This window comes from Pogona vitticeps, chromosome 2, assembly GCF_051106095.1.
Source record: "Pogona vitticeps strain Pit_001003342236 chromosome 2, PviZW2.1, whole genome shotgun sequence".
Taxonomy (NCBI): Eukaryota; Metazoa; Chordata; class Lepidosauria; order Squamata; family Agamidae; genus Pogona; species Pogona vitticeps.
This window is the reverse complement of record NC_135784.1, coordinates 169,199,338-169,218,775: the sequence shown is the minus strand read 5'-3', so window position 1 is coordinate 169,218,775 and position 19,438 is coordinate 169,199,338. Positions and strand designations below refer to the sequence as shown.

At 45.9% G+C, this 19,438-nt stretch overlaps 1 protein-coding gene across 2 annotated transcripts in view; it reads left to right on the top strand.

Annotated features, from left to right (window-relative positions):
* The first annotated feature begins 21 nt into the window (after nucleotides 1-21).
* MARS1 (methionyl-tRNA synthetase 1) overlaps nucleotides 22-19,438 on the top strand; it is a 27,569-nt gene continuing 8,152 nt past the window's right edge. The window contains exons 1-15 of one of the 2 annotated variants that reach the window (XM_020778532.3): nucleotides 22-335; nucleotides 2,631-2,721; nucleotides 5,299-5,398; nucleotides 6,367-6,501; nucleotides 7,900-7,975; nucleotides 8,955-9,127; nucleotides 10,340-10,452; nucleotides 12,544-12,660; nucleotides 12,933-13,136; nucleotides 15,937-16,138; nucleotides 16,499-16,573; nucleotides 17,042-17,212; nucleotides 18,149-18,244; nucleotides 18,778-18,895; nucleotides 19,157-19,370. In XM_020778532.3, coding sequence (XP_020634191.3) covers nucleotides 233-335; nucleotides 2,631-2,721; nucleotides 5,299-5,398; nucleotides 6,367-6,501; nucleotides 7,900-7,975; nucleotides 8,955-9,127; nucleotides 10,340-10,452; nucleotides 12,544-12,660; nucleotides 12,933-13,136; nucleotides 15,937-16,138; nucleotides 16,499-16,573; nucleotides 17,042-17,212; nucleotides 18,149-18,244; nucleotides 18,778-18,895; nucleotides 19,157-19,370 — 1,988 coding nt within the window. In that variant the 5' untranslated portion in view covers nucleotides 22-232. The remainder of the gene's footprint in view (nucleotides 336-2,630; nucleotides 2,722-5,298; nucleotides 5,399-6,366; nucleotides 6,502-7,899; nucleotides 7,976-8,954; nucleotides 9,128-10,339; nucleotides 10,453-12,543; nucleotides 12,661-12,932; nucleotides 13,137-15,936; nucleotides 16,139-16,498; nucleotides 16,574-17,041; nucleotides 17,213-18,148; nucleotides 18,245-18,777; nucleotides 18,896-19,156; nucleotides 19,371-19,438) is intronic. The other variant, XM_020778538.3, reaches the window with a different exon arrangement.

The following is a 19,438-nucleotide window of genomic DNA, read 5'->3' as shown; positions in this document are numbered from 1 at the left end:
GAGGGGCAAGGCTTGCCCGTGGAGGTATAGAACCCAACCCTTCTTCAAACGGGCGTGTGACGGACAGAGGAGAGAAGGCGGGCTTTAGGGGCCGCTGCCGCCCCCTATCCCCGGTTGACGTGAGAGTGGAAGAGGCGTGGAGCGCCAAGGGGACGGCGGCGCTTCATAAGCCGGGACCGGCTTGGTTGCATCAGTTGGGCAGGGGAGAAGCGTGGCTGGAAAAGGGCGAAGCATGAAGCTGCATCTCAGCGAAGGCAGCCCCGGAGGGCTGAAGGTGCTGGCAGCCGCCAAAGCCACGGGCGCCCCGGTGGAGCTCCAGTGGCTCCCGCAAGACGGTGAGTGTCTGCTAGGTGGTGCAAAGCCACCCCTTGCCCAGAAATCCTTGGAGGGTCCCCAGCTGGGTTTATTGGGAATATTGTCTCTCCCCCCCCCCCACACACGCATACACCGCAGTCTTCCTCCCTGGTCCCTCTTGCGAGAATTTTTTTTTTTTAAAAAAAATAGTTGTAACACCAGAACACTGCTTTATAATAAAAACGAAAGTGTAAGTGAACTAAGTCAGTTGCCACTTTATTTATTGATTTAATTTAATTCACAAGATTTTTTTTAGCATTTCCAGGGGTCTCTGAGCGGCCACTGGTAATGATAAATGGCGTACAACAATATTAAAACTTTAAAAATATTAAAACCATTGAAAATAGCCAATATTCTAATAATATCCTATACATTAAAAACAATCATTAAAACATCAATATTAATAAATCCTGCTGCTCATATGGCCAGCTAAAGAATACTATTTAATTGAAATGCTAGCTAAACAGAAAGGTCTTTGCCTGACGCCAAAAAGCCAAAAGTGTCGGAGCCAGGCGGATCTCTATAGGGAGGGCATTCCAAAGTTGGGGGGGCAATAGCTGAGAAGGCCCTATTTCGACATGCCATCCCCCTCACCTCTTTCAGGGATGGCACCTTCAGGAGGGCCTCCTGGCCTGATCTTAGAGGATCGGCAGGCTCGTATGGAAGAAGGTGGTCCTTTATGTAACCAGGTCCTGAGCCGTTTAGGGCTTTATATGTCAAAGTAAGCACTTTGAATTGGGCCTGAGCAGCAACCAGCAGCCAGTGTACATTTTTCAGAACCGGCGTGATGTGGGTCTATGTGGTGTCACCACTTATGAGCCACACAGCCCAGTTCTTTAAGGATGCTCTCCGTTTTTCCACTTGTTATATCCATCTTGTTCATTCATCATTTTCATTTTAAAGGACACTTGTCTTGTTGTGTCAGAATGATTTAGCCAGGATCAAGGGTGAGGCTTTATCTTCCCTTTTTTATATGCAAATGGGGGCTGTGGGATGATTGGACAGCTCCAGCCTCCCCATCAGTGGTTGTGGTGATGAATACAGAAGGAGGATGTGATCGTTTTTCTGGGTGTACTAAATCCCATATTAAAAGTTACAATCCTACCCGTGACAGGTCATTCCCACTCATCCTTACACACACCCTTCCTTCCTTTTCTTCTGCTGAGATTGTCACTTTTCTCTGGCCGATCCTCCTTTTCTTGGACATGACTATGGCAGTTCTCTTCCTGAGTCGCTGCAAAGCATGACATCTCTGGAGGGATTCGGGAGAGGATGCAAGGCGGAATGGTTTCAGCAGGCTTTTGGACATTAGGAAACTGCACTTGCACCATTTCTATGGCAAACATTCATTATGTGTATATAGGATAAAGTTGTTTGGTAGGCTTCAGGTTGTTTGATTTGTATTTTTACCATTCATGCAATGCATGTTATTGCTTGATTGTTATTTTATTGTGGTGTCTGCCATTCTGGTTGTCTTTGCATAGAAGAACAGCATGTAAACAAAAATTATTAATCAATAAAGCTTCACCTTCTGAAACTTGGCTTGCTATACAGTTTTGAAGATTCCTAGTGTGGTGTAGTGGATAAGAGTGATGGACTAGGACTCTGGAGAACAGGGTTCAAATCCCCACTTGACCATGGAAGCTCATTGAGGGTCTGGAACTGGTATCTCACTTACCTTGAAAGCCCTGTTAGGGTTGCTCTAAGTTGGTTCTGACTTGACTGCCCAGAACACTCACACCTAAAGGGATGAAAGCTGTGGGAGTGGTAGGGTGTGACCCCTGAGTGTACTTTTGTCTGAAGGATTGTGAATTCAGTTCATTTGTGCTACTTGGTACAAATCCTTGTGCTCAGAAATTTTTAATTCACTGTTTTCTGTTGTGACTCCAGTTAACTGGATCTTTGGATTCGGGTAGAAGCAGCAGAAGGGATTGCATAATTATGGGGTTTGCCAGCCCCTTTTTTTCCGCCAACCTAGCGGTTCGAAAGCATGCAAATGCAGGTAGATAAATAGGGACCACCTTGATGGGAAGGTAACAGCGTTCCGTGTCTAAGTCGCACTGGCCATGTGACCATGGAAGATTGTCTTCGGACAAAACGCTGGCTCTATGGCTTGGAAACGGGGATGAGCACTGGCCCCTAGAGTCGAAAACAACTGGACAAAAAATTGTCAAGGGGAACCTTTACCTTTGCCTTTTGTACAGAGTAGAACTATCATCTTTTAGAATACAGTATATTAACTATACCTCTGAATACTGTGTGTTCCTCTTTGGCAGCTCCTGTTGTTCCATTCCTCACCCGGTCACGTCTGCCTGTTCTGCAGCTGGAAAATGGGTCTTTTCTCTTCTCCACAAATGCAATTTGTCAGTAAGTACGGAGTAATGGATGCATGGCTTACATTCTCAATGCTGGTTGCTGGTTCTGTTACTTGAATGATTGTGTGTATGCACATGTATGTGTGCGTTGTTCACAATTCCTACTAATGCTGGATAAAACTCTGATGGTTTTAGTCCTAAAATCAGGTTCCTGGAGCATTGAATTATAAGAAACAGAAACTGATGTGTTCTTGGAATCCATAGAACTTTCACTTTTGTTGTTGTTGTTGATTGTTCCCACACAATAGCTTTTAGGAATTTCACTTTCTGTTCCAAAGTTCTGAGTCAGAGACTGTGTTCGTGTGGTTTGAAATATATAGTCTACCGATATAAACAAAACCCATATTAACTTACGAAACACAATATCCTATAGGAATTTACTTAGATTCTCTTAGAATCTAAGAGTATAACTGTGTTTTGCTTGAAATATGTGTGCTGCTTTTTGGTCAGGCAGCAGCAGCCTAATACCTTTATTGGGATCACTGAGAAGTTGTGAAGTTGGATACAGTACTTTTCAAGTTTCACAGAATACTGTATTAGGTGATAAGTGGAATGGAGGAAGGAGAGGGAAAAGGTGATGTTCTGTTTTTAATAATGAACATCTTAAGACTGTGATTCAGAAAGCTATTTGCTCATAAATTGGCTTTCCTCTAAATTGTTTTTAATGTCTCAGAAACAATCAAAGCTGCTAATGAAACTTTGTGAAACAGCTATAAAGAGCCATCTTACAGTAGACATGCCATATTGCTCCCTGTTTCCAATTCAGCATTGCCCTTAATCACTTCTGTTTTTCTTGTAAGAATGTGTGATTGCTGCACATATAGGGACACATTGCTGGGATACTCTGCTGTACTTGTTCTTTGTCCTTGGTGACTCTAAGGTTCAAGAAAGGCATTGTCTTTCTGCTTTCTGTTTCTTGCCCACACAAAACTGGCAGAATTTTGGGAGAGGGTGTTTCTTTCTTTCTGTACGACTGTTTCTCACAACTCCTTTTGCATGCCTATGTATACAAGGCCTTCACAATTTAAAAGAAGCATCACAGTCCAATAGGAAGGCTCCAAATGGAAATAGAGGACAGGTCAGCCCAGGCATTGGTTCTTGCATGATATTGCAGCAGAAGGAGCAGGTTTAATGGCCAGAGAGGGAAACCAGGTGAGGAGAGGAAGAGCCAAACCCCATCCGAAACTGCAAGAGTGAGGGGAGATATGTCTTCCTCCGTTGGAGCCACTGTGAGTTAAGCTAAAGCAGAAAGGTGTGGTTCTCGGCATAACCTTAGAGTGTCTGCCATGCCTTTGTTCATAAGAGGTTTGGATTATGAGAATCTGACGAGTCCCTTTCCATGGGGGAGGGGAATATACCTCAGGTACATCTGAAGAGGTGGGGGGGCCGTCTGTGACATTTACCCACCGTTCACAGAAGCTTAAGCCTCATAAAACATGCCAGTCTTTAAAATGAACCATCATACCATGTTACGCACGAGGAAGTACAGTAGATGGAACAAAGTAAGCTGTTAATTAAAATAATTTGCCTTGGAGCATGTTCAAAGGAACCAATCCAGATGTGCACTTAACTCTGTCCCTTCAGCATAGAAACGCCCTCTGCTCCCTCCTTTCCTTATATCATGACAAGGGACATTTGGAAAGTATGGTAAGCTGAGTCATCGCCCTCCCTGAGTCATTGTACAGCACAAAACATTCCCCATGGTTCCACCCTTGAACAATGCCATTCCCTCAATCAATGGGCAACTAGAAACACATCTGTAAAACAAAGGACATGGGAGTAAAGCACGTTTCTTAAGTTGTAACAGGTGGAATGAGAACTCTTTTTCTGTCGCATGGATTCTAACATTCTGGAGTGCCGTGTGTAAAGTAAGAATGGCAGCACTGTTTGGATAATGACTCCTTGATGGGTCACAGGGACCAGGCACATGTCCAGCCGACCTGCCCTGGGGAGCGAAGCTAGCCAGGCCTGTCACTGGCATTGGCATATACTGTCGTCTCTTTTAATATAGCAGGATGTTTAAAAAGTTAAGGAAGGCAAGTTTAGGAAGCAGGGTGAGAACCTAGTTTTATCCTTGCTTCTGGTGAGACTGTCCAGTGCAAACCATATATTGTTTCCTTTCTTACACTTCCTCAAGGATCCATTGTGCAATTCCACTTATATTAAGATGATAGAGGTTGATTGGATCCAGGAGCTTTGGGCCCAGTTTTTCAGCACCTTGATTGCAATGCCATATTAGATGTTTGAAACAATGCCTGCATAAATCACAGATACATGATGTACAAGTAATATTGGTGTGCTAGCAATAGAAGACTGAGAACCAAGCAGTCTAGCAGAAGCTTTTTGTGAGAAGCAAGCATTCCGCTCCAGAAGCGAAAGAATCTGCAAGACAACCGGGCTTGGTATTCTGGGATAGAAATCGCTCTCGGGGTCACTTTGCAGAGTTTCACAAGAGCCTTTCCTAATCAAGCAAATGCTTCTTGATAGTTTCATCTTGCAGGAGCCTGTGAAGGCATGTGGATAGATCTAAAGGGGAGCATTCACTTTCTTTCTCTTTTTTGTTTTCTAGGTATTTTTTCCATTTATCTGGAAAGGAAACCAGCGATTTTAGCCAGCAACAGAGTGATTTTGCCAATCATTTGTTTGAGTGGGAAGCAACTGAGCTGGAGGTGTGTGAAATAGCAATATGAGGGTTATGGGGGAGCCTGCGGTTGTTCATAGAGAGGAGATGGGATTCTTCGCAGGAAGAAAGTGGTTTGACCCGTGCAGGTTACATTAGATCTCTTGAGATGAGACTGTGGCTCAGCTCATCGTACTACCCAAATGCCTGGTCTTGAGGAAGGGAAGTCCATGGAAGGAGAATCTGTATATTGCAGGCAGCCCCTGACTGGTGAAGTAGATCTTTATATGCGTTATGTCAATGAAAGATGGACTACCAAGTCTGTAAATATTGTGGTATGTTGCCCCCTATTACTGTGGTGACACCTGTGCAGTTCTTTCTCCATATGCCCTTCCAGTTGCAGGAAAGAAATTCAAGGGCTATTTGAGAAGGACGTTGCTGAACAGGAGGCTAAAGTTCTCCAGGTCTTGAAAAATGGCGCATATTCACCTGCTTTGCATCCCTTTCTTCGGGATTAAAGTGACTACTCCTAATGGGGTAGTAGTAAAAAAGGGTGGAATGAAAATCTTGTTAGTGAAAAAGAGGTGTCAAAATGGCAGTCATTATGTGTGAAGATGTGGGTGTGGAAAGGGATGGCTTGTCTATGTATTGAGAGAACTCTCAGATTCCTCAGTGTTTCTGGATGTTCTGTATAATTAAAAGGAACAGGCGATCCTTTGCATGGGTGTAGAGCCAAATCTCCCACTATGGTGAACCCAGCTCTTTAGAATGGAGCCGGTTCCTCTTGGCTCACTTTTGTCTTCTGTTTTGTGTTAGCTCCATTTTGTTTCTGGGGAGTGGTAGTCTTTTTGGAAGTAGCTTTGATGCAGAGAAATTTCCAGCTTTCCCCATATACTGCATTATTTTCCTAATAAAACAGGGAAGACTGCAGCCTAAATTTCAAGCAAGAGCAGAAAGCAACAAAGGGGGGCAACAAAATAAGTTAATATTGCCTCCTTTCTTTGGTGTCTCTCTTAGCCTGCTTTGTCTTCAGCCTTGTATCTTCATGTGGTCCAAGGAAAGAAAGGAGAGGAGATTTGGGGGATCATCAAGAAACCGCTGAACTACATTGATCAGACCCTTAACAAAAAGGGCACTTCTTACTTTGTTGGGGTAAGTAAAAATCTCTATGTAGCAGAATGGGCAACACTGCTTCGTTTCTTGATGAAAATTTGGCAGGCTGAGGGGAGACCATCCAGAAGTGGTAACTCCTTAGTCTTGTGGGGCCCACTGGTTTCAACCTGGAACTGGCTGTTTGCAACATTTGGTTATATGCGGGTCTTTTCTTATAAAGACTTAAGAAGAAGAGGGAGAAAACCTCTAAATGCTTTATTCTTGGGGTTTATTTTTTGTTTAGTTTAGTAAGCATCGTTATGATCTTAAGGAGCAGAACTTTGCTCTTTCAAGATAAATAATGAAGGCTGAATTTTGAATGCAATGTTACTTATGATGTAGCCACGGAATACAGTCCCAGATATGTAGGGACCAGATTGGGCTGAAGCATCAGCTTATTCTTCCTATATGTGCAGTTCCGGGAGATCATTTTAAAATGTAAGTTATCTTATGTAAAAGTTTCTATTTTTATTTCTGTTTTACGAGCTGTTATCCGCCCAGAGTAGTGCTATGACACTCATAGGAGTGGGATAAAAGGTAAATAAATAAATACAGTGGTGCCTCACATTGCGACGTTAATTCGTTCCACAAAAATCGCTGCAGAACGAAAACATTGCAATGCAAAATAAAAAAGCCCATAGAAACTCATTAAAACGTGATTAATGCGTTCCTTTGGGCTTAAAACTCACAGTTCAGCGAAGATTCTCCATAGCACAGCCATTTCTGGTGCCTCTTAAGCGAGGAATCCGTCCCAGAAAACAGCGGGCGGCCATGATTTTTCCAGCAGCCATTTTGAAACCGCCGATCAGCTGTGCGAAAAAGGTCGCTTTGCGATGATCGGTCATCGCAAAGCGAAAATACCCCATAGGGAACATCGCAAAGCGATCACTTTTGCGATCGCAAAATGTTCGTTGCAAAGTGATTTTGTCGCTAAATGGAGCGATCGCTATGGGAGGCACCACTGTAAATAAATAAATAAAATATGTGAATGAAATTTACAATGCAGTATCTGTATCACAATGTATGTGTCATTCACATGTTTTGAAAATAATTTTGATGTAATGTAGTGCACATTTTTAAATGGTCTCCAGAAAATCTAGCTGCACGTATGGAAAGAACCAACTGGTAATCCAGCCCAGTTGGGTCCCTATATACCAGGGATTCTATGTTGGGGCTACATCATTCAAATATAAGAGTTACATTGAAAGTAAGTTATTGGTTTCCCCTGCAATATTAGCTTCTTCTGGCAACATGAACCTTGGAGGAAAATACTGAGTATTTTTTTCCTGCATGCCTATAAACTTTTGGGAAGTGGCTTGTGATTAGGTGGCAAATGCTCATCCTGCCCCTCCTTTGCTCCTGCTTAACGAACAAAATTTTCCTGACCTTTTAATCCAGGATGCTGAGTCGGCTGTTGATGTTGCTTTATGGGGATCCCTCTTCCCTCTGTTAAGGGATGAGTCTTTCTTGCCAGGTAAGAGATGCTGCCAGTGACCTTTGTGTATCATTTTGGGGCCGTGTGTTAACATCATAGGTGGTAGTTTTTATCTGCCCCTTGGCTGCTGGCATGGATGAGACTCTTCGGGTAGTTTTCGCTCTCTTTCCTTCACGCCTGTGTGTTTGGGGGGGAGCTCTCGCCTCCCCCAGTAATGGAGAGATGTGGATGATTCCCTCTCTTATTTTCAGAGAACCTTTTCTGCACCAGGCAGTCTCACTGAACAACCTGGCATGTTGCACAGAGCCAGCTGAAAGGGAATGAATGGCCAGTTGACTACTCAAACCTCACTGTTACACCTGGAATGTGCTCTAGTACAGCCCTTTTCACCCTTTTTTTGGGCCACGGCCGTAAACAGAATATGAAAGAAATATAGGTTGAATCAGGATTGTTTTGAGTCGCATATCAAACCTTAAAAGGCAGTGTGTGAAGAATTGCTTGTCTGTGGCCTCCTTCAAATGTTCCAGGTTCTCCAAATGTCCTGGGGAGGGGCTCATATGCCTCCACCCCCAGAAAGGCTGCTGTTGCAAACATATCACACATATTGTTACAACCATACACTGCAGGGAAAGATTAGTTTTGTGGGGGCAAACTTTTTATTCAGGGAAGGATTTTGCAACAGTCCTGAACCCCTTCGTAAACTTTTTTTAAAAAAAATCACCGGGGGGCTCCAGAGAGTTTGGAAATTGGGGTAAAGCTTAGCTTGTTGGTTATCTGAGGCTAGGAAACCTCTTTGCCTCGGAACTACCAAGGGATTTCTGTAGTGCTTTTCTTGGTCACGGTAACTGTTATGCTGAGTGGTGTCTCCTCCACAGGCAGTGGCACTGGTAGAATCCTGTCTTGTGGACTCCGTGAGTCTCCTTTGTAGTCTTAATTTTAATGAATATTAATAAATGAGTGCTCTAAAAGGCAAAGTCTTTTTGCAACTGGAAATAATAGTAATCTGCTGATCTTAAAGATGAGTTGAAAGCCCTACGGAGGTGGTTCCAGAATATGAATCTGAAGGAGTATTGCAAGAAGGCCGTTGAGGCCGTATGGACATCCAAAGGACTGCTGGAGCTCAAAGCGTATCTGCAGAAACACTCTACACCGAACTTGGCCTTTGAGAAACCAGCAACAAATGAAGCAAAGGTATTGTTTTGCTTTCTGTTGTTTCAGTTGGGGTGGGGATCCCAGACTTTCAAGGACAGCTACCTCCATTCTTTAACTTTACTCTCTTGCACAACAGATGGGAAATTGCAGAGATGAATGTCTGATCCTTTTTTTAAAAAAAGCTTCCCCCCCCCCGCATACAAGTAGCTCCCCACAAAAATGGGATTGAGGGTGTAGGATGGACTGAGAGGGAAATGTTTGCATTTTGAAACATTCATGGCATGGTTTGGTGCAAGATATTTTCCTGGCTTGAGTGTTCCAGGTAAAGGTAAAAGTTCCCCTTGATATTTAGTCCAGTCGTGTCTGACTCTAGGGCGTAGTGCTTATCCCCATTTCCAAGCCGTAGAGCCAGTGTTTGTCCGAAGACAATCTTACGTGGTCATGTGGCCAGCGCGACTAGACACGGAATGCTGTTACCTTCCCACCAAGGTAGTACCTATTTATCTACTTGCATTTTTACATGCTTTCGAACTGCTTTGTTGGCAGAAGCTGGGACATACACCCTGGCTTGAGTGTTCCAAGATGCAAGCAATTTCCTGGTGATCACACGACATAACAGAACTTTGCAAGCCAACCCAAACCTGCTCCATGCCCAAGAAGGGTCACTTTAAACAGCGTTGCTGTGCTTGTGCTATAGTGGCTGTTCCAAACTACAGTGGTGCCCCGTATAGCGACGTCAATCCGTTCCAGGATTAACGTCGCTATCCGGTAACATCGCTATACGGAAAGAAAAATCCCATAGGAACGCATTAAACTCTGTTTAATGCGTTTGTATGGGGGAAAACTCACCGGTAAGCGAAGATTCCCCATCCGGCCGCCATTTTCACCACCTCGGTAAGTGAGGGCAGGGCGCGAAAATGCTGCGGGTGGCCATTTTCTGCAGCCGGCGGCCATTTTGGAACCGCCGATCAGCTGTTTCCCTAACATCGCAATGCGAAGATCGGTAAGTGAAACACCGATTATCGCAATGCAATGTTTTCCCTATCTAAAACATCACAATGCGATTGCATTAGCAATCGCAAAAAACGCATCGCTCGTTAAGTGAGGCACCACTGTATAACACCCTTGGCACTGGTGTAGAGATGGCCACATACCGTGTGTGGCTAGCAGTGGGTGTTGCCTAACACTTGGGGTGGTGGAAATTCACCTCCTAAAAGAAGTCTAAAGACTCGTTTTTCTCCCTCTCCCAAGGAAGAGGAATTGGCCCACCATCAGCTGTCGGAGGAGGAGATTGCAGCCATCGCAGACGTTTGGAGCCAGGGACTGGCCAGCCTGCCGAAACCTTGGAAGCCACAGCACCCCATGTAAGCAACCTTGCTGGTCTGAAGTGCCATAGTGGAAGTCATACCCATGGTCCAAAGAAGGCTTCTGAACAAAGCTATGGTTCTGTTTTGCTCTCTGACATTCCAAATAATGGCATGTGAGAACTGCTGGATAGTTCAGTGGTTTAGGCATCTGGCTGTGGAGCCAGAGGTTGCGAGTTTGATTCCCCTTGGTGCCTCTTTCACAGGGGCTGGACTCAGTGGTCCATAAGGTCCCTCCCAGCTCTGCAGTTCTAAGATGATGATAGCCTTCATATCCTACTTTAGATGATGCAGGCTTCTCTGTTGCTAAATGAAACAGCTTCTGTTTTCCCTTTGTACAGCTTTGCTGGGAAAGGATCTTGCATTTTGGCAGCCGAAGCACAGAGGTGTGAAAGCCTGAGAAAAATTGGGGAGAGAGGGGTTCCATTTATTTCCTAGGACTCATTTTCAGTGTTTGCTTTTTTAAGACAAAGTTTTACTTGCAATGTAATGAACGGCATAATATGAAGACTGCTTCATATTATGGTCTCGGACCGTGGTCTCGCATCTTGGCATGACCTTGTGCGGAACTAGAGCACAGCATTTCCTGTTGTGCATCTCTTAGGTCCAGGACGCATTTTTACACCTGGTATGTACCATCGTCTTTTTAAGGAAAATGTGGAGATCTTCTTTGCATCTGGATTGCGGTTTGCCTTGGAGGGAGTCACAGCAGCAGGAAGACTGTCTAGGGGCTATTGGTCTAAGTCCCTAAAGAGAAACCTACTGATTTGAAACCACTGTTTTTTTGCTCAAACAAAATGCCTTTCCACGGAAAGCAGGCCTTCCAACAGCCAACCTACACCACTGTGTTAGATCTCTCCCATCTCCAAGATTCGATTGTACTAATCCTGGTGTTGCATTGATCCTCATTGGGTCCCACTAGATTGGGGAACTAAATCTAGGCAGTATCATCACGTTGCTCCAGAACTAGGAGGACTTCAACCCAAACATTTCTCAATTTTGTCAAGAATATCAGAGGACTTTGTGTGCAAAGTGTTGCCCAAAGCTACTCATCATGCGTTTATAGATAATTAAATTGCAGATTGCCCAGGAGACACATTACTACCTCTGGTTACAATATAATGTTCTGGCATCCCCATGGAGCATGTGTGAAGGTTCGTTTGGTAAGGCTGTCTGTTCCCCAAAAAACGGACAAGGCGGTGGAGGTACATCCAAAGGATCTGTATTTATTGCCACAGTAACACCAACAGGATTTCCCCCCACAAAGGGGTTTAGAGACTCTTGCAAAACATGGCTTGGTTTTAACGGTGTCCATAAACTATTTACAAACGGGTTTGTCGTCTCTGGGTTCCAGGGATCTGTTATAGGCGGCACAAATCCTAGCCCAGGGTCCAGTGCTTCTTCCAATGAAATTAACGGTAGTGTCTCTTCATCTCCACTCCAGCCATCCCGGGATGACCCATCTCCTCCTTCTGTCCCCCAGGGGCCGGGTAACCCCCCAACTTCCTCAGTTTGGCGATATGCCATTGCCTCTTTCTCTCTAACTCACGGGCCACTGCCTCCCGTTCCTCGCGGAGTTTTCTTCTCCACTCCTTTGCCTCCGTTTCACCCCAATACGAAGGCCGGGGTTTCAGTCCCAACTGACGACGCTTCTCCGCCTCTTCATGAGGAACCCGGACCTGCTCCCATTTATGGGTCCAGGGATCCTCCATCCATCCCCACTCCCAACCGCCTGGAATGTCCCTCGACTTTCCCCTTATATCCCCTACCCCAGCCTCAATCTCCACCCCTCGGTTTCCCGCCAGAACCCTCCCCGGTTCCCGGGTAATGGTTAACTCTTTCAGAACCGCCTCCAAATCTTGGGTGTCTACCCCTTTGTTCAGGGTAAGGGGTCCGGTGCTCTCCTTCCCCCAATCAGGGGTCTCCACACCTTTCTCTTCCCAACGCGGTGGGGATGTCTGGGTGTGATGGGTATTCTTCGGGAGCGACGGCACTCCTATCATTGCCTCCATCTTGGGGGCCTCACAGCATGATCCAGCCTCTTTCCTCCTTTGACATCTCAGTTCCTTTCCTTTGTTTTTTTCTTCCCAGAATGCCGGTGGAAGGCATGAAGAATGTGCTGATCACCAGCGCACTCCCCTATGTCAACAATGTCCCTCATCTTGGGAACATCATTGGTTGCGTCCTCAGTGCTGATACCTTTGCCAGGTAAAGTCCCAGCATATCCCTTTTCTGCTGGCCATATCCAGGAATATGGCCACGAGGCCCCTAAGACCCAACACAGAATGAACCTGCAAGGATTTCTTTCTTCATCCCCAAAATGCTTGGGTTATTGGGCTCCCTTTAAAAGGAGGAGATGGTTACACCTACCTTATCATTTCAGTCTTAGGTGTATGGGTTGTCCTCATGCCACCAGGGCTTGGGAGGTAGTATGAGTATCCTGCTTCAGTGCTTGTAACTGATGGCCATTTCCCATCCAGGTATTGTCGTCTGCGCAACTGGAACACGTTGTATTTGTGTGGAACAGATGAATACGGCACCGCAACGGAGACAAAGGCTATGGAGGAAGGGCTGACACCAAAGCAGATCTGTGATAAGTACTACGCTGTCCATGACCACATCTACCAGTGGTTTGAAATCTCCTTTGACTATTTTGGCCGCACGACCACGCCTCAACAAACCACGTATGTCCTGAGAGCACAGTCACTTTGGGAAAGAGAAGCATGTGTGACTCTCTCTCTCTCTCTCTCTCTCTCTCTCACTCTCTCTCTCTAACCTCATGTTAGCTCAGTGTGGTGATAGTGTACAGTTGGCTGATTGTGAGTTCCATTTTGGAAACAGACCAAAGACGGACTGGCTTGACTACTATTTCTGTAATCACAATTACTGTCTGTCTCCCAATCCCTCTCACCTGTTTATAATGCCTGAAAGCACACAGCTATTTTTTTTAAATATTATTTTAAACATTTGTAAGTGTCTTTTCATGGAAAGCATTTGAGGCGTGATGGTGGTCAAGTGCAATGTTCTTTTAGCTGTGGAAATAGCTGCTGAGTTATGGCAGTTGCCATCTTCTGTTAGTCTGAGAGGTATTCAAAAGTTGTTTTCCTTCCAGCAGTGAATGACAAAGAGGTGTAATTCACTACATATACAAATAAGTATATATAAATGCATATTTCTTGGTGGCTAGTAATTTTTGTTTACCATGTTGAGTTGATCATTGAAGGGTGACAGAGGTTGGACTGTGGATTTTTTGTTCTGAATTGAGATGGTGCAGTTGTCATTGGTTTATCGCAAAATAGGTTGTGGTGACATTGGTCATCAGATGTTCCACATCATGGACCCAGTAGGGGGCTAATTGATAAACTAAATAAATGATGGAGTTCAGACCCTTTAGTAACTTGATTTTGGTGTTTGGTAGTACATCCAGCTTAGTAGTAAACTGATGCAAGTAATTTTCTCAGTAATTCATTCCTCACTCTCAGTAGGCAGACTCTTGACCAGTATCTGAAAGTATTAATTAGAACAAACAGAAATGCAGTGTTGCCCCGCATAGCGATGTTAATCCGTTCCGGATTAATCGTTGCTATCTGGAAACATCGCTATACAGATAGGAAAAACCCCATAGGAACGCATTAAACTCCGTTTAATGCGTTCCTATGGGGCGAAAACTCACAGTTGAGCGAAGATCCTCCATAGCGCCGCCATTTTCGCCGCCTCGGTAAGCGAGGGCAGCCCGCGAAAATGCTTGCGGCGGCCATTTTGGAGCCGCCGATCAGCTGTTCTTAAAACATCGCAACGCGAAGATCGGTAAGCGAAACGCTTACTGATCATCGCAATGCGATGTTTTCCCTATCTAAACATCGCAATGCTCGTTATGCGAGGCACCACTGTACTGGTTTAGGTTGTGTTTACTTGTATGACTGGAAGAGATCACACTTCCAGCCGTGTGGCTGTCAAGATGTTTGCCTACCACTAGATCTCCCATCAATGTCCATTACACCATCCAAACAACACGGTGTCATCAGGAAACAGACAGACAGATCTAACAAGCAAGTCACATTGCATGCCATAGGAGTTCTGGGGGACATCTGGCTCTCCAAAAAATGTTAACCACAACTCACATCAGCCCTAACCAGCACATCTAGTGGAAAGGAGTGATGTCTTGTCCAGCATCCTCAAAAGCCCCTGCTATAATTTTTTTGTAATTGCAACCAGATCAGTGGAACCTTCTCTGCACAATGCAGAAGTGCTTAGTTCACACTTAGCCCCTTGAAAGCAGGTCCATGCAACTCCCATTGCATAACAAAAAGAGGTGGACCTTTATTTGGGGCACTATAATATCATAAATAGGCAAGCTTTCGTATCCTGCAGGACTTTTCTCCTGAATGGGGATAACAGGCCTGGAGCTTGGATGGAAAAGTCCCCAAATCCTCCTGGCTCAATATTTAAGCTTCAGGATCTGTAATTAAAACAAAGTTCCCAGATGGCAGCTGAAGCGTAAAGGGTTTGTTTGAGATGCTTGGGTGGTATCAAGTTCCACCTCTCCCAACGTACTTATTTATTTTATTTGTTTATTTATAGGCCACCTTTCTCTCAATAAAGGGACCCAAGGCAGCTCACAATATTAAAAGGAATAGAATTAAAAGCACAATAAATTAAACATGAAAAAGCTATTACTCTATATGCTAAGTAAAATACAGTTGAATATTTAAAGGCAAGTAAACATTAAAAACTATCTCAATTCTTAAGATTCAGGAATTCACTCATGGTTGTTAAAAAGGGATGGGTCTTCAGCTGTCGGTGGAAGAATAAAAGGGAGGGTGCCCGACCTGACCTGAGGGAGAGCATGCCGCAACCCAGGAACAGCGACAGGGAAGGCCCTCTCGCATGTCTCGCCATCAGCCGTGCCTGCACTAGCAAACGGACCGAGAGAAGGGCCTCTTTTGATGAACTTGAATGCCAAGAAGGCTCATATGGGGAGATACAGGCCTTCAGGTAGCCTGGACCCAAGTTCTATAAGGCTTTTTAGGCGATGACCAGCACTTTGAATGTCAACCCAATTGTATTTGTCCCTGCCTGTAGACAAAGAGGTGTCAACGACTCAGTCTAATTTTTTACTGCTCTGTATCTTTACCGCTCTGTATCTGTCTTGGAGTGCATGGCTCGTAATTTGGCAGGATGCAAGTAACGCTTCTTGTTACCTGCACTTACATGTTGTATGAACAAGAGGGATCACCCTGTTTCCTATTTTAAAACTTGGAGGTGTCCTGCCCATTTTTGCACTGCCCGTTAAAAACACATCACCTTGAAGAGAGTAGATCACCTGATAAGCCAGCATTCTTTAAGACCACGCCCCCCCCCAGGCATTCATTCACCTACGGATTGCCATGTTTCCCTGGTACAGTTTTGATTCTGCGGGGAGTGGCCTTGGAGAAGATTCGAGGCTGCTCCTCCTCCTTCTGTCTCCTGCCTTTCCTTTCTCAGGATAGCCCAAGACATCTTCCAGCGGCTTCTGGAACACGACTATTTGCTGAGGGAAACTGTGGATCAGTTGAAGTGTGAGAAATGTGACCGCTTCCTAGCTGACCGCTTTGTGGAAGGCACTTGCCCCTTCTGCAACTATGAAGAAGCCCGGGGGGACCAGTGTGACAAATGTGGCAAACTGATCAATGCCACCGAACTCAAGGTACGGCACTCCACCTGTCTGGGGAAAGGGGGCAAATATCGAGATGGAATGCACTGCAGGGGGATCGAACTCCCAAGCCTGGCTCCTCAGCCTGATGCCTGACTCGCTAAGCTGGATGCAGCAGCCCTACCCATTTCTTTCTGCTCTAGCAGAGAGTCCATAGGAGGGCAAGATTCAGCCCGTGGTGTCTTCTGAGCACCCAGCAGCTGGCACAGGCCATAGCATGGAATGTGCTCTTCATCTTGCTCCCCTGTTGCGTTTGCTTTGCTCCTCTCTCTCTCTCTCTCTCTCTCTCTCTCTCTCTCTCTCTCTCTCTCTCTCTCTCTCTCCCTCTTTCTTTTCCACTTCCTTTTCTGGCAGAAACCTGTGTGCAAAGTTTGTCAAGGGACCCCTGTGGTGAAATCTTCTCAGCACCTCTTCCTTGACCTGCCCAAGGTGAGTCTCCCTTTGTGTTTGTGACTGTGGTCGGGACAAGAACCCTCGATTTGGTCTCCTGCACCCCCTCTGCCTAAATTTAGACTTCTTTCGCAAGAGCAGTCCCTCTTCTGCATCCCACTAAATGAAGAGAGAGACTAAAGGGGGTCATAAAATGGGGGAGGTGGCTAGAGGAGGGGTTGGATTGCATACTCTGGTTTCTTGCCTGCCCCACTGTTCTCTTTCACCCTGCCTACTTCCCGTGTGTGACACCCCCCCAGGTATTTTGCCTATGGAGGAAGGAGGTATTGGATGGGTAGGGAAGTTGCCCGTCCCTGCGTTAGAAAGAGTGGTTCTTCTGATGGGCAGGGCCGTGTGGGCGTGATGTGCTGTATACATAGGAATGGTATCCATAGGAGCGCATGGCACATCCCAGACGCCTTGTGGCTCGGAGATATAATGGTCTCTGCCCTCTTGCCCCATGGTCAGCTGGAAGAGAAACTGGAGAAGTGGCTGTCTTTCTCCCAGTCCACTGGAGACTGGACCCCCAATGCAAGATACATCGCTCGATCCTGGATCCGCGATGGCCTGAAGCCACGTTGCATCACTCGTGACCTGAAGTGGGGCACACCAGTCCCGTTGGACGGCTTCCGTGAGAAGGTGAGTGGTTGAATGAGGGCCCCGGCACCGGTGGCTCAGGGCCAGATCTTGGCGTTATGTGGCTGGAGGCCCTTTCTTTCGCATTGTGGTGCAAGACTTGTGTCCTTTCCTGGGGTCGCACAGGGAAGGCGCCCGCTATTTCTGCAAAACTGACAAGGGCGCAAGCAGTAAGTGGTAGGTCTGAGAGACAGGAAGGGAATTGCTCTGGGGGGCTGGAGGAAAAGCATACCTCAAGGGTTCCCCAGCCTTGAATAACCCTGGTGTTCTTGGACTGCAACTCCCAGAAGCCCCGGCCCACCCAGCTGATGGTGGAGGCTTCTGGGAATTGCAGTCCAAGAACACCTGGGTTACCTAAGGTTGGTAGTCACTGATGTGCATTATAACAGAGCACAGGAAACTATTTGTGCTGTTGTTGTTTTTTTAATTGTACAGTAACCATCTTGATACAATAATTGTACTGGCCATTTCTCAGAGATCAAAACATTTCTAATATTCGTCTGAGTAATAACACTCAGCAGAGCATTGGTCTTCTTTTTCTTTCAAGAGTTGTACCCATGGCTTAGTTCTTAAATACATCCTGCAATCATCTACTATAACCCTAGCACTTTACACAGAAATATGCAAGTATTAATTCTTCATGGATGGAAGGACTATTTACTAACTCATCTGTGAAGAATTTCACATAGTCTCTACAAGCGTGGCCTTGGGGGAGAGGGCTGAGCTGAATGGAGAGACTTACTGGAGGAAAAGTAATGCCAGTGGTATGAATTTCTGTAAAATGGTGCATGAAAAAATGATGCCCAAGTTTTAAGCTACGTTGTAGCCAAGACATGTGCAGTAAGTGGCTGTGTAACTGGAACCCTAGCTAACGTAATCTGTGTGTACACTTCTGGCCCGCCTTCTATGAGTCATGCTTCTTTCTTTGTCTTGATGTAGGTGTTCTACGTCTGGTTTGATGCTCCCATTGGCTACCTGTCGATCACAGCCAATTACACAGACCAGTGGGAGAAATGGTGGAAGAATCCAGAACAGGTAGCACACCTTTCGGTCTTTAGCCCTTGGCCTTGAAGGCGGGATTCCCTTTCAAAGGAAGTGAAGAGAGTCCTTCAGGCTTAACACTGATCTTCAGTCATTTGGCATTTAGGGGCACAGGCAGTTCCATAGGGGAGCCAGGGTGCCTCCTTTCCACACCATACCCTATGCGTATTATCCTGTCCCCATATGATTCTCCTATTCTTGGGCCTCCTATACCTCTGGGCATTTCGAGATACAGCTAGACAATAAGGATAACAGAAGATCTTTCTAGAGATGGGCACCCACTTGGGAGGCAGCACCCAGAGGAGGCAGGACAGGAGGACTTGGCGCCAGGAGGTCCCCTGCTGAAGGGGGGCAGGGCGCAGAATGGCAGATCAGCTGCTCAACAAGAAATGAGCCACACGAAATGGCCAAACCAGAGGTTTCGTGCCCATCTCTACTCTTGTCTGTCTGGGATCATGTGGGATGCTGTGGGGAGGAGATGGAGGTCTGCCTCTGACACCTTGCAAGCACCTCTCCTTTTGTTCCAGGTCCAGCTGTACAACTTCATGGCCAAAGACAATGTCCCCTTCCACAGTGTGGTGTTTCCATGCTCACTCTTGGGTACTGGCGAGCAGTATACCCTGGTCAACCACCTTATTGCAACAGGTATGGCTGAGGGTGGAGGACAGACTAGCCCCACCTCTACCGATTCCTTTCCAAGTCCTGTCCCACACTTCCCCTCCAAAAAAACCACAACTCACTGGGCTAAAGGCAGTGTGCAGGCCATTTGGGGTCCTCAGCGTAAAAATATCAGGGGCCAGCAAGTTTGCAGAGTACTCCTTGCATTACATTGAGATTGTGATGGGGCTTTCAAGGGGAGGTATTAAAATTGGCTCCTGTCTCTGAAACCTTTCCTCCTCTGTGCAGAATACCTGAACTATGAAGACGGCAAATTCTCCAAAAGCCGCGGGGTGGGCGTCTTCGGCGATATGGCCAAGGATACGGGCATTCCCGCAGACATCTGGCGCTTCTACCTGCTCTACTTGCGTCCAGAGAGCCAAGACAGCGCCTTCTCCTGGAACGATCTCCTGATCAAAAATAACTCGGAGCTGCTCAACACCCTGGGCAACTTTATTAACAGGTTTTAAAGAGAATCAGATCCACAGCAGGAGTAGAGCACACACACTTTTTTTGTCTTGTCCTCCCCCC